Source organism: Schistocerca gregaria, chromosome 1, assembly GCF_023897955.1.
Source record: "Schistocerca gregaria isolate iqSchGreg1 chromosome 1, iqSchGreg1.2, whole genome shotgun sequence".
NCBI classification, from domain to species: domain Eukaryota; kingdom Metazoa; phylum Arthropoda; class Insecta; order Orthoptera; family Acrididae; genus Schistocerca; species Schistocerca gregaria.
In genome coordinates, this window is record NC_064920.1 from 374,814,457 (window position 1) to 374,828,979 (window position 14,523).

Sequence of the window (14,523 nt, forward strand, 5' to 3'; positions counted from 1 at the left end):
AGTCTAACGTTGAATATGTAGCAAAGGCATAGTTTGATGTACTACATTATTTACTGAAATATGTGGTGACACGCAGTGTGTTAACTTAAAGTTGGCTGATGAGCCACTTGGTCCTGAATCATTAGGGTTTGGCTGGTAGTCATTTGTTTTTGGTTATAGCTAGTGTTAACCAGATAACAGTACTATGTGTGATAGACGTCACTGGCTGTTGTGTTGTAATTTACTCCATTTTATAGTGTTTGCTTTTCTTGTGATTGTGTGCCTATTTTACAGACTATAAGATGCAAGTCTTTCTTCAAAAAGTTGCCTCCAAAATTCAGGTGCATCTTGTGATTGAAATTAGTATAAAAATGTCAAATGTTTGATTTAAAATTCCCATTAGACTTGAAAGTGATCATATACTCGACATCACAGGAAACTTCTCTAACTGGCAACATTGGATTCACCTGGCAGCAGCAGTATGCTGATGAGACGAATGAGTTGTGGGGATTCACATGCTTTCTAACACTGTCTCACTCGTGCCACTCCATCAAGAACCCAGAACACTGTGTAGTCTTTGTTAGTAGCTAGTTTCATTATGGAAAGAAGAAAAAAAAGGGTATTCACATGATGTGGGCTGTAAATTGAAAGTAATGGCATATGCAGAATAACATGGAAACAGAGCCACTGAGTGGCATTTTGGCCCTCCACCCATAGAAGAAGAAGAAGAAGAAGAAGAAGAAGAAGAAAAAGAAGAAACAACATTCGCAATTGGCGGGCTAGTAAAGAAGAACTGATAGAAATGAGCAAGAATAAATATGCAAATAGAGGACTGACTGCAAAATGGCGAGAACTAGATGATGACATATCGAAATGGATTCGAGGACACCATCAAAATGGAATTGGAATTTATACAAAAATGATTCAAATACACGCTCATAAGCTAGCGCCACAGTGGAACTTAACAGACTTTAAGGGTGGAGTTCATTGGCGCTACAGATTTATTAAGAGTCAGATTGCGAACCAAAATCAAAATATCTCAGAAAATGCCACAAGAGTGTGAAGAGAAAGTATTATCTTCCCATTGCTTTATTATTCAGCATCGAAAGAAAACCGGTGTGGAACTAAGTGAAGTAGCAGAAATGGACGAAACACTCCTGACATTTGATGTGTCGAGTAACAGAACTGTTGCCATGAAAGGTGCTAAAACTGTAACTATAAAAACAAGGAGTCATGAAAAAATGCAGTACACTGTTACCCTTTTGTGTTGTGCTGATGGTAGTAAACTTAATCCAGTGATCATTTTCAAGCGCAAAACAATGCCAAAGCGTCTGAAATACTGTCAGGTGGTGGTGTTCACATACATGGCAAGTATTGGATGGATGAGGCTGGTATGAAATAATTAACAAAGTGTGGGAGAGAAGGAAAGGTGTTTTACTGAAGAGTTCTCTTCTTGTGCTAGATCATTGTAGCAGCCATTTGAAACATTCTGTGAAAGACATATTGAGACAGGGAAATACAGAGCTTGTTGTTTTTTAGTGAAGGCTTACTTCACAATCACAGTCTCATGATGTCTTGATAAACAAACCATTTAAAGCGTATATGAGAGAGGAATTGAACAAGCAGATGTTGGATGAAACCCAACATGAATTCATGCCAAAGGGAGCTTTAAAACGATCTGCAATCAAACAAGTGTGTCAATGGATAAAATAGTCATGGTCGAGACTAAGAGAAGACACTGTTGTTAAATCCTTCCAGAAGTGTGGCATATGTAATGCTCTCAATGGAAGTGAAGATGATCTTACTTATGGAGAGGACAAAGGAAGAAAAAGAAATGTTTCAGGGATTTTGAAGGTCAGTTCAGTTTTGTAAACTTAAGATTTTTTTTCTTTTTAGTCTGGCTTTCCAATCTAATTGTAAAAATACTATTTAAAAAAAAAGTTACTGTAAAATTAAGGTGCATCTTATAGACTGTAGTGTCTCACAGCCCATGAAATACAGTATATAATTGATGCTTAGAGGATCTTTATTAAATATGCTAAGAAGGTTTGAGTTTAGATTACACACAACATGTAAGTGATTCTTACCTTAATGCTTGACTTCTGCTTTCACAGAACTTAAAGCACAGGTTAATGTGCATAAACTGCTCTAGATAGGTGTGGATTGTTCACCTGCAAAGCTCCTCATCCTGTAGCAGTCTGTGTGAGGGCCAGGCTTGCTTCCTCCTCTCCCTCCAACCCATCTGGCAAGTGGCCAACTTCAGTTAACACACAGTGTCATAACTTAAATTTTTGGAATTGTGACACTATACGTCTAACCAGTTGTCAACAGTCTATACTGAAGAGAAAATGAAAGTAGAGCATTTTTTAAAATATACAGAGAACAGAAAAATGCACCATTTATACATTTAGTGTACTGCAGTCAGTGTAACATTTATCGTTACTTCACACTGTTACATTTATTGATTTTCCAGTTTACGAAAAACAAAAATGTGCTAAATTTTGAACCAAAAATAGTTGTCTTGGCGCACTGTACCGTATATCTACAGTTCAGTACTCCTAGGCGTTTATTTATGATTTAACTCACTAGATGTAACTCATTAATTGTGTAATGAATGTTTAATTAGGTTTTTTGAAGCTATGTGAAGTGCACAAAATTACATTTTTCTATGCGAGCACCAAAACCTCCAGATGTCAGACACTCAGATTGGCACCAAACACTGTTATGCTGATAGAGAATCAACCGAAACTCTGATTTAATTTGTGCTATGTGCTGCATGGGCATAAAAGTTGATTAAAAGCAATGCCAGACCTGTGGAGCATAGGTAAAGCATAACTGTGAGTAGCTAATAATTATGTATTGCTTCTGTGGGGAAGCTTATATACCTTGAAGAGATTATTCTGAAAAGTTTAGATGGGAAAAGAGGAATATGTATTGGCGGACAGAGAATAGAATGTAAACGGTTTGCTGATGACATGGTATTAGTGGCAGAAAGTGAGCGGACAGTGAATAACATGCTCAAAGATCTGAATGAAGCTTGTGTGGAATATGGGATGCAAATACACAGCAAAAACAATAGTATGGTCATCAGTACAAGACACACTGTCCAATATTAAAATAGGACAATCTACCTTTAGCCAAGTAAGTCAATTTAAATATCTTGGAAGCACAATAACTGAAGACTTGAGATGTCATTAAGAGGTGAAAACTCGAATTGCCATAGCAAAGGAGGAATTCAACAGAAAGAGGAGACTCTTATGTGGTAAATTAGATAAAGGACTAAGGAAAAGGCTTGGCAAATGTTTTGTCTGGAGTGTGGCACTATATGGGACAGAAACATGCTCATTGAGACGAGAGGATGAAAAAGGTTAGAAGCATTTGAGATGTGGATGTGGAGGAGAATGGAGAGAATAAGCTGGATGGAAAGAGTGAGTAATGAAAGATTATTGTAAAGGGTTGGTGAGAGATGATGTCTGCTGAAGGTTGTAAGAGAAAGGAAAAAGAACTGGTTGGGACATTCATTGAGAAGGGAGTGCTTGCTAGTAGATGCTTTGGAAGGATTGGTTTGTGGGAGAAGACTGAGAGGAAGAAGGAGATACAAGGTGATAGATGACATAAAGGGAAGAGGAAATTATGCAGACCTGAAGAGGATGGCAGAAGACCGGACTGCGTGGAGAACTACCATGTGAAAACCAGCCTTTAGGCAGAACACTGATGATGATGATGAGGGTGAAGTTGGTGGAATGTTAGATTATCATACCAAGGGTCCTGTGTCCATGCCCCAATGATGACCATTTTTGTGACTGTATTACATGTGCAAGTGTTATATGGGACTATTAACACTTCCACATGTGTAATGCATTTGTTTCTTCGTTCTACTGCTCTGATAGTTTGTTTATTCTGTGAAACTACAAATGCACTAGCTGCTTCACCACCAGTGTGTCTGTTCTGTCGCATGTGTCCAACACAGTGTACTCTATAGATTTACTACTTTCAACATACGAAGTGAAAGCAGACTGCCAAAAGAACATTGCTACAAAATCCAATAAGTCCTTTTACATGTCAGGAAAATTTTCTCCCATGTGACTGCTTCACACGCAAACAGTTAAAACAAGTTGTCATCATTGGGGCTTGAAGTGAGTTCTTTGGCATGACCAACTCACACTCTACCAACTCAAGCACACGATATCTGTAAAACTATCACTCGCAGATATGCCTTTCCTGTGCTGCATAGTTCTGATGTTCCTTTTAATTACTTTTTAAGCATTTCTACTGGATGACAGGACGTACCATGAATAAAATTGGTGTTTTGGTTGATACTCTATCTATGTAGAATCTTTGGTACTGGTCTGAGTGTCTGACATCTGGAGGTTTGGGTCTAAGAGTTAGTTGCCAATCTTTGTACCATCCTTAAGATTATTCCAATGAAACTGAGTCTGGTGTCTGCATTTCCCCCTATCTGTTTTATGTTGTCATTCCACTTAAGGTCACTCAGGATAGTTATGCCTTGATATTTTATGTCCGATGCTGTCTCCAGCTGTTTATCATCAATAGTGTAGCTGTACAGTAGTGGATTTCTTTACCTATGCGTGCGCGGTATGTTACATTTATTTACGTTCAGGGTCAAGTGCCAGAGCGTGCACCATTCATCAGTTATCTGCAGGTCGTTGTGCAAATTGTTACTATCTTCTGGCATTGCTACTTTGGTATAAACAACTGCATTATCTGTGAATAGCCTTAAAGAGCATCTGATGCTGTCTATTAGATCATTTATATATATTGTAAATAGCAATGGTCCTATCACACTTCGCTGTGGTACTCCAGATATTGCCTTTACATCTGTCGATTTAGTTCCATTTAGAGCAACGTGTTGAGTTGTATCTGCAAGAAAGTCTTGGATCAAAATGTTATAATTCTTGAGCATAAAACAGATTGACGTCAACAATATAGGTCTATAATTGTGTGGATCTGACTTGTGGCTGGCCTTTCTTAAAAATGGGAATGACCTGTGCTTTTTTCCAGTCATTAGGTACCTTTTGTTTATCAAGCAATTTACAATAAATTACTGGTAGAGAGGAAGCAGGTTCTTTCACGTAATCTTTATAGAATCTTATAGGTACCTCATCTGGTCCTGAAGCGTTTCCCCTACTAAGCGATAGTAGCTGCTTCTCAGTTCCGTGATTGGTTATCTCAATATCTACCAGGTCAATGTTCGTACAACAATTGAAAGGTGCAACAGTGTTAAGATCTTCTGCGGTGAAACATTTTCAGAAGACTTAATTCAGTATTTCGGTCTTCTCTCTATTATCTTCCATTTAAATGCATGTGGTCGCTGAGAGAATGAATAGATGATTTTGACACACTTACTGATTTTATTTACAACCAAAATCTCGTAGGGTTTTTAGTCAGTTGGTTGTCAATGTCGTACTTTCAAAATCATTGAAGACTTCTCTCGTTGCTCATAATGTTAGATGATGGGGGAAAAAATACTCTTCAACTATTTTTCCTCACAATGTGACAAATTCCTCCTAGCTATACAAAAAAAAAGTGTAGGCTTATGCTCAGATTGAAATTGCTTTGTGATTCACATTTCAGCAAGTAGAGTGTTTGGGGCCAGCCACCAGCCAATCGTGGTTCTTTCTAGAGTGCCACGTGCCCACAGTGTTGCCAGTTTTGTATGTACATGCAGCTCTTTCTGAAGCGTAGCTGGCTCAATGCTGGCAACACTGCCCCCCGCAACTGCAATCTGTCAATAATAAATAATATTAATTGGAGTGTAGGTGCTGTACCATTATTCTCATCACACACACAATTCATGTTTCATTGATAGCAGGATGTGTGTCTGATCAGTCTCCCACTATAATAATTCTGCCAAAACATAACCTCAAAGTGAGCCAACACAGCTGATAAAATTTCTAGGTCTTACATGACCTGAGTGCTATGAACCAAGGTACAAAGTACCTCTTTACACTGAGCCAGGTGGTGACAGCTGTCAGGTCTTACATAAGTCAGTCTGAATTGGCGTCCTACAAACTGCATATCTCAAAGTACTATCATTGAATTTAGATGTTCTAAAAAGCTGTGCATATCCTCACTGCCATGAGGAAAAACAACAAAAGTGACTTCTTTTTAAAAAATGCAGCTTTTAATGCACTAACAACAAAGCACGTTCCTCAAAATCATCCATAAAAAGATTGACAATGATGGGTGGCAAAGGGCTCCCCAACACAGTACCATCTGTATATTCATAGAACTCACTAGTATCATCAGGGTAGACTTTCAGTGGCAAAGGGCTACCTATCACAGCCCCATCTGTCTGTTCATAGAACTTGCCAGTGTCATCAGGGTAGCCTTCCAGTGAAGCAGGTAGGACTTTCGTAGGCAGCATGCCTCCATGTGTTCCTATCGTGTGAATTTCCTCTCTTTTTTTACATGTTGCAATATTTCTCCTTTCTAAAGCAGTTCTTCATTTATTTGATCTAGGTACCTCCTTATGGAATCTCCAACAGGTGTTTTTCCATGTACTGTCATTTCCAAGCAATGTCTAGAGGTTCTAGTCTCTTAAATCCTTTGCACATCTGCAAACTATTTCAACCGTGCAATGCATAAACTTTCCTCCATTGTACAGGTCACTGGCACATTGTTCCCAAAGCACTCGTTCCCAGTTTGGTCTCATATTGTCAGTTGCAGAAATTTTATTTCAAATGCTTCTAGTTTGCTGATGTCTGCTTTCAGTATTGCACAAGTCACCAAGCTATATAACAGAATGTATGACTTGAATATTGTTTATGTGGCTTTTATGAGAACTTCTGTATCCTCCAGTAGATTTTGTATGTGGTAGAAGACCAAGGAAACTTTTGACACTTTTTTTGGACTGCTAACGTAGCACTCCACTTGTTTGATAAAATACTTCGAAGGTAACTGGAGCTTTCCAATCATTCAGTTCTTTCTCAATGGAGTTTGAGGCTACTTTGGCCAGATGTTTTGCTCAATTTCATTGCTACTGTTTTCTTCTTACTCACAGTTTACTTTGTGATGATTGAATTTGTTGGTCTAATGATCTGCTTTCCTCTGAAGCGTGGTCTCTCTCTCTCTCTCTCTCTCTCTCTCTCTCTCTCCCCCCCCCCCCTCTCTCCCCCCCCCCTCTCTCCCCCTCTCCCTCTCCCTCCCTCCCTCTCTCTCTCTCTCCCTCTCTCTCTCTCTCTCTCTCTCTCTCTCTCCCTCCCTCTCCCTCTCCCTCTCCCTCCCTCTCTCTCTCTCTTCAGATGGCAACCTTATTCACGGAAACCAATGTGCTCAAATATCCATATTCTATGGCTCTAGTTTCTTTAATAATTACACCCGTGAGCACCATAAAAAGTAGTAGAGATTGTGCACTACCTTGTTGTACACCTCTGTGTAGGGAGCCATTTTGATCCATGGTTTCCTACTTGTACACTGCTTTCAGTCTCTGTGCAGCAGTTAAATCTAAATTAATTGAAACTCATAGTTTGTGCATGTACTCCCAGATATTGCTCCTTGGAACAATGCTGTAAGCTTTTTCTATGTCTAAAAATATTATAATCAGGCCTTTTCCTTTATCCCAGTACTTTTTCATTAGCTGCATAATGATGAAAGTAGATCAAATGTTCCTCTGAAACTAAGTTGTTCTTCTTTGAACTGATATTCTATCCTTATTCTTGGTCTTTTTACTATCATCATTTCTGTTGTCTTGAGAGTTTGACAGCAGGGTAATTCCTCAGTAGCTTGTAAGCTTTCTCCTTTTCCCTTTCTTAAACACTAAAGATCAATCACTCCTTCCAATCAGTTGGTATCTTATCTTCTTTATATACTGAAATGTCAAAGAAACTGGTATAGTCGTTGGTATACAAATACAGAGATATGTAAACAGGCAGATTACGACGCTGTGGCTGGCAGTGCCTATATAAGAGAGCAAGTTTCTGACACAGATGTTACATCTGTTTACTGCTGCTGCGATGGCGGGTTATCAAGATTCAAGTGAGTTTGAATGTGGTGTTATGGTCAACACACGAGCGATGGGACACAGCATCTCTGAGATAGTGATGAAGTGTGGGTTTTCCTGTACGATTATCATGTGAGTGTAACATGAATATGTGGAATCTTGTATAACATCAAATCTCAGACATTGCTGTGGTTGGAAAAAGATCCTGCAAGAACAGGACCAACAACAATGTGATGGAAGTGCAACCCTTCCACAAATTGCTGCAGATTTCAATGTTGGGTCTCAACAAGTGTTACCATATGAACCATTCATTGAAAAATCATTGATATGGGCTTTCGAAGCCAAAGGCACACTCATCTACCTTTGATGATTGAATGACGCAATGTTTCACTCCATCAACACCTAATTGGACGGTTGATGACTGGAAACACGTTGCCTGGTCAGGTGAGTCTTGTTTCATATTGTATCGAGCAGACGGACACGTACGAGTATGGAGACAACCTCGTGAATCCATGGACCCTAAATATCAGCAGGGGACTGTTCGAGCTGGTAGAGGCTCTGTAATGGTGCAGGGCATGTCAGTTGGAGTGATATGGGACCCCTGATACACCTAGATACAACTCGGACATGTGAAACGTACGTAAGCATCCTGTCTGATCAGTCTGCATCCATTCAAGTCCATTGTGTGTCCCAACGGACTTGGGCAATTTCAGCAGGCCAAGACAACATCCCAGATGTCCAAAAGTGCTACAGAGTGGCTCCAGGAAGACTCCTCTTGAGTTTAAACACTTCCACTGGTCACCAAACTCGCCAGATATGAACATTATTGAACATATTGGGGATGCCTTGCAACATGCTGTTCAGAAGATATCTCCACCCCATCGTACTGTTATGGATTTATGGACAGCCCTGCAGGAGTCATGGTGTTAATTCCCATCGGCCCTACTTCAGACATTAGTCAGGTCCATGCCATGTTGTGTTGCTGCACTTTTGCATGCTCATGGGGACCCTACACGATATTAGGCCAGTGTACAAATTTCTATGGCTCTTCAGTGTAGGTTACTCATAATGTACGGTACAGCCAGTGAAGACTTGGTATACAATGTAAGCTTACTAAGGCACATAAATGGTGGGAACAGTTACAGTAGTACATGAACTTTTATGCTGATGCAGTTGAAACCTGTGACAGGCACAGTCATTTTTTACGCCATTGAGCAAGACTAGGTGACTGCCTAGGGCAGCCAAATTTTAGGGGCAGTAAAGGACAGAAAAAGATTAATTTCAAATCAATCAATGAAAAAATTGAGCAGATCAGAATAAAAAATGAAAAAGAGGAAAAATCAATTCACAAAATTGTTTTCAAAACAATACAGAACAGTTACTCAATAAGTCCTTACTTATTTTGACAAAGCAAACGCATTGCCTCTGCCTACCTCAAAGCTAAAGCAGCTGCTTTGAGTACAAATTTTGTAGCTGTTACATAAAGTAAGTGCCAAATTTTATTGCACTGATATATTCAGTTGATTTCTAGTTTAAAATGTTCAGCCCTTTCTTCCTATTTCTGTTATCTTGGGAAATTTCTTAAATTGAGGGGGAAAAAAGAAATAGAGGACATTTATTGTCCTCAGTGAATTTTGAAAGAATTGAGAACTGACCCAAGAAAATGAGGTGGTCTCTGGGCACTTGAGTTTAATGGTTAAAAGTATAACAGGACATTTGCTTTGTTGGGAGGCGGAGTTGGAGGTGGAGGAGCTGGAGTGTGGGTATAGGGGAGTTTGATAGTAGTAAACAAAAAGAAGAGCATAATTTTTCAGTTCTCTCCTAGAGCAGCAAAGCACTTTGCAGCAGTCCTGGTGACAGGAATTTCACATATACAGGGTGCTCAGAAAATGGCTGAGAGACTTGCAGGGACATGTTGCGCCGTTTCCAAGTAATTTAGCATCTATATTAGCCAACCAGGGTGTCGCGCAAGCACATTCATGTGGTCTGCCAGGGGTGGCTTTGTCCAATCAGTGCTTTATTTGGTTAGCTGAAACCTGAATTTGCTCACACAACAATCTTATTGGCTAACTTCAATGCTGAATAACTTGGAAACAGCATAACATATCAAATTTTTTATCATAGCATTTATTTCTCATTATACCCTCCTCTGCGACATCCTACAAGCATTTTAGACATTTTCTGGCCACTCTGTGTGTGTTGGGGTTTTTTTCCCCACCTGCGTTCGTTAATTCCCTTTTCTGGCACAAGTTGGTCAAAGAAATTAATAAGGCCAAACATCATTCTAAGTACAATGGGTGAGAAATGTAGACAAAATTGAAATGCAGGTAGGATTAGCTGCTTTTGTACTTTGCCAGGTCACAGCAGAAACACGAGGAAAAGAAACATTCAGCTTTTTCCAATCTAGCATGGTAATTGTTAGACTTATTTCACCCTTAAACTCTCTTGTGGTCTCAAGACCCTCTGCTCTTAACACATTACTTAAAGAAAGTTCTCTGTCACTGTACTTGTTGTGTAACTTGCAAATTGTTATATCAAAAAGCAATCTATTCTTATTTTTGACATGATTACTTGTTCTCCTCTTTTTGTTACATCTTCTGGGGCATACTTCATTCCACGATTTGCACTTCCTTCTATTCCAATGTTTTATATTTACCTGAACTTCTGTATAAGGTTACTGTCCTTCTGCCTAAAATTTAAATGTAGTGTCATGCTGCTCTTTACACAACTAGAATGTAGTCAGTTATCAAGGTAATGATAAATCTGGCCTAGAAATGATGCAAATTAATAAATGTGTGCTTTCTGATGTCATGCCTAAGCAAACTGCTTTCTTACCATTAGCCACAAAAAAGATACATACATTCACAATCGTTCCTCTCAAAACCAGCACAATAGATTAAACGAAGAAGCACAATAGATTAAACAAAGTAATATTAATATAGCAGACATTGTATTCAATATTTCAGAGGGGAGAGGGTAATTTTTTTTATTGAATTCTAGACCCTCTGCCTCTAGCAAAATTACATTTTATTATGTGAGCATCAGTTTTTGTGACTAGTTAATTTCAGTAAGAATCTTCTGGGTGTGTGACCACATTATAATACGATAAAGTTACCAACATTTCAGCCACCATTGCAGGCAGTCTTCATTGGCTTGACTATTAACTTTAGCTGAATTTTATGAAAGTTGAAAGCTTCAGTAATATCATTACTGATGATTTTCTCATCATTGACACTATTCTTTTTGTAAATTATGGCATCCAATACAAAATTTCACTTCACACAAAAGCTATACTGCATCACTTAGACTTTTTGTTGTTTCCTATTCTAACAAAATAATCAATGCTTGTAGTTGTATTGTAACATATGCACAGGGTATGATAGTTATCAAAAACAAGTAGGACTTTATGGATTTAGTTAATAGCAGGATGATGATGATGATTTTCATTGAATGCAAGTGCCATATCACAATATTTTTCAAAAGACAGAATATATTATTTTGTCACTTTATTGTATGTGCATTTTCATGGTGGGCTCGTTTTTCACTAGATAACTGTTTGTTTCATTTTTTATTCTTTTTCTAGGATATTTGGTTTTGAAGGAACAGCAGCCGATGATATCATATATGTCAACTGGTTGAGTCTGATTTACACTGCTGTAGCCAAAGCATTAGAAATGTACAATCCAAGTAATAAAGCGTGGTTACAGGTAAGCAGCATTTTTTGGTAGTTACCATTTTACAAAGTGAGCAAGAGGTTGTTCCTAAAAGTTCAACTGTTAATGTTGTTTACTTTCTTCGTAGGCACATTCTCAAGCTCGTTATGTAATAATGCGAGTACTTTTGGAAGCCGGAGAAGGACTAATTACGGTCACAGAAACAAAACCGGGAGAAGATCTTCTTTTGAAAGTGGATCGCTCTAAAATAGAAACAGTTGGTAAAAAAGCTATTGGTGACTTTCTTCTCAAGCTGCAGGTAAGACTTAGTTTCAGTATATATAGTGAAGAACTTGTGCTTTTAAAAATAAGCTGGCTTTGCAGTATACATTAACAGTAGTTTAAAATTTGTTGCCAGGGTCTGTGTTTCCTTTACTCCACTAATCCCTGAAACACGTCAGTTGTCAGAACTACCGTAGATCAACTATAGTAACTAGTTCATGAATTGACTAACTTTTGCTCTTCTATCAATGACTAAGTATGTAGTTCGTTGAACTTATTTCAAACAACAGAAATTGAGTTTTGTTACTAGACTAATTTTCCTGCTCCAGATTGAAGTTCAGCATGCAAAATGGAAAATGAGTTTGAATTTGTTATTCCTATAAAATATTTAAATTGTTGTCAACACTGTATTGCAAGGTTATGTGTGAACACTTTCAAGTAGAATAAAATTAGGAGGTAGTATATCAAATTATGCAGGCGTTAATCTTATATTTAAAGGGTATTATGAAAACTGAAATTCACGTCAAATGCAGCAAATGATGTTTGTGAGTTCTGTTGGTTTCATTATTTTAATGCCCCCTTTATTGCATACTTATTATACCCATTGCTATCATCATCTTTGTTATTCTTCCACCCTTTCACTCCATTATTATAAAGATGGATTTTTAGTGAAAACAGTAACAGCCTTATACATACATCAGAATTTAACCAATACCATATGGACTCAAACATAAAATCTCAATCTCCTGAAGTTAAGGTGTCATACTTGTAATAAAGGTAGGGAAAAAAAGAGGAGAAAAAAGCAAATGATAAGGAAGATAATTATGAATTTTGAACTTCATGGCATATTTATTGAAGAGAGGCCAAATGGTAAACCGAAATGTTGTCCACAATACTTGTACATAGCATTGCTATTGAGAAAGTAAATGGATGTAGTGTAGTTCAAAAGAACATTTTTACGAGACAAAAGGTTGCACACTTTTAATATTTGTAGCCGAGTAGAGCTAGTCACAACAGATAGGCACTAAAAGTTTTTTCCGTATGCTTTAAAAGTACTTCGGTATACACAGTATTGACTGTCTGTATATTGAAAAGTATTTATAAATAAAGTTATCATTTAATATTTTAATGAAGTGTGATTGTGAAGCTATAATTTTCATGTGATCTTTGCTAAGCAGAATTTACTCACTTGTATGTAAATATAGAGAAATTTCATAGGAAAATACTCCCTGGTCTGTAATATGAAGTTTTTTTTTTTTTTTTTTTTTGAGAACGTAGTCCCCTACTGTATTCTTGATGATTTACAGTCCCAGAACCGATATGTTCCAAAGTTTTCGAGGGACTAGGCCAATAAATATGTCATAAGTTTTTAGATGAGGAGTAACAGCTGCACAAAATACATTCTTCCTACATGGCTGTCTGCTTCTCACAACTGCTATTTTCCGGAGTAGTTTTCAGTCTGAAGACTTTGATGACACTGTTCATGCTGGTCTGTTATGTAAGTCTCTTCAGCTCTACATAACTCTTGCAACTTACATCCATTTGAAGCTGCCTTACACACACACACACACACACACACACACACACACACAACCACCACCACCACCACCACCACCACCAAATTAAGTAGTCCTTGATTCCTCAGGAAGTGTCCTGTTAACTTACCTTTCACTTTGGAAAGTTTGTGTCACAAAGCTTCTTTTCTCACTGATGCGGTTCAGTCCCTCTTCATTAAGTACCTGATGCATTCATCCAAAATTCACCATTTTTCTGTAGCACCATATTTCAGAAACTCCTGTTCTCTTCTTGTCTATTTATTACTCATATTTTACTTCCCCATAAGGCTGCGTTTTGAGCAGTTACTTTCAGAATATACATCATATTACTTAAATGATTGTGTGATGTTAACATATTTCTCTCCTGCAGAAAAACTTTTCTTGCAATTGCTAATCTGCATTTTACGTCAGTTCTAAATTTCCTACGATCAGGTATTTTGCTCTCCAATTAGTAATACATGTCCACTGCTGTGGTGTTCCCATCATTGTAGATATCTTAATTTGTTTGAGAGCTACAACTTCTTGATATTAGCTGGTTCACCTCATGGCTTTTGTTTTCAGATTACATCTAGTTTTGCATAATTTGTAATTTTGTAAATGAATACTACACTTATCCCATATGTGGGAGGCACATTCTTGGTTTCCAATACAATAACTGGTCAGATTAACAATCCTTTATAAGGAAAACCACAATAACCTCTAAACTTCCATGTAAGTCATTAGTTTTCCATGTGCTCTAAAACTGTTTGTTTAATTACTGAAAAGGCCACTTCAGTTGCTCAGAAGTAGTTTTAGCCCACTATCGACTCCCCCCCCCCCCCTTTTTTTTAGCTATTCTCAAGTGGATTTGTAACAGCTGTATATGTGGAAGATATATACACGTATTTGATTGAAGATGAACAAAACAAGACTGACACATGTTTATTTACCAACAGACTATGAAAGATACTCCTAGTATGCAGTGGTTGTTGGCGTAGCCTGGATGTTAGCATGCCATATATGATAACATCCAGGCTAAAAATAGTTTTTTTTAACAAAAGTGCACAGTTGTACTATAGGGAACTGCAGAGGTTGTTGGCATAAATTGCTT

The 14,523-nt window shown here is 38.0% G+C and overlaps 1 protein-coding gene across 6 annotated transcripts in view; it reads left to right on the top strand.

The window, feature by feature from the left end:
- The window catches only part of LOC126347167 (dipeptidyl peptidase 3), a 187,956-nt gene that overhangs the window by 158,814 nt on the left and 14,619 nt on the right, over window positions 1-14,523 (top strand). For all 6 annotated transcript variants that reach the window (XM_050002252.1, XM_050002251.1, XM_050002250.1 and 3 more), the window contains exons 12-13: window positions 11,526-11,649; window positions 11,744-11,914. In XM_050002252.1, coding sequence (XP_049858209.1) covers window positions 11,526-11,649; window positions 11,744-11,914 — 295 coding nt within the window. The remainder of the gene's footprint in view (window positions 1-11,525; window positions 11,650-11,743; window positions 11,915-14,523) is intronic.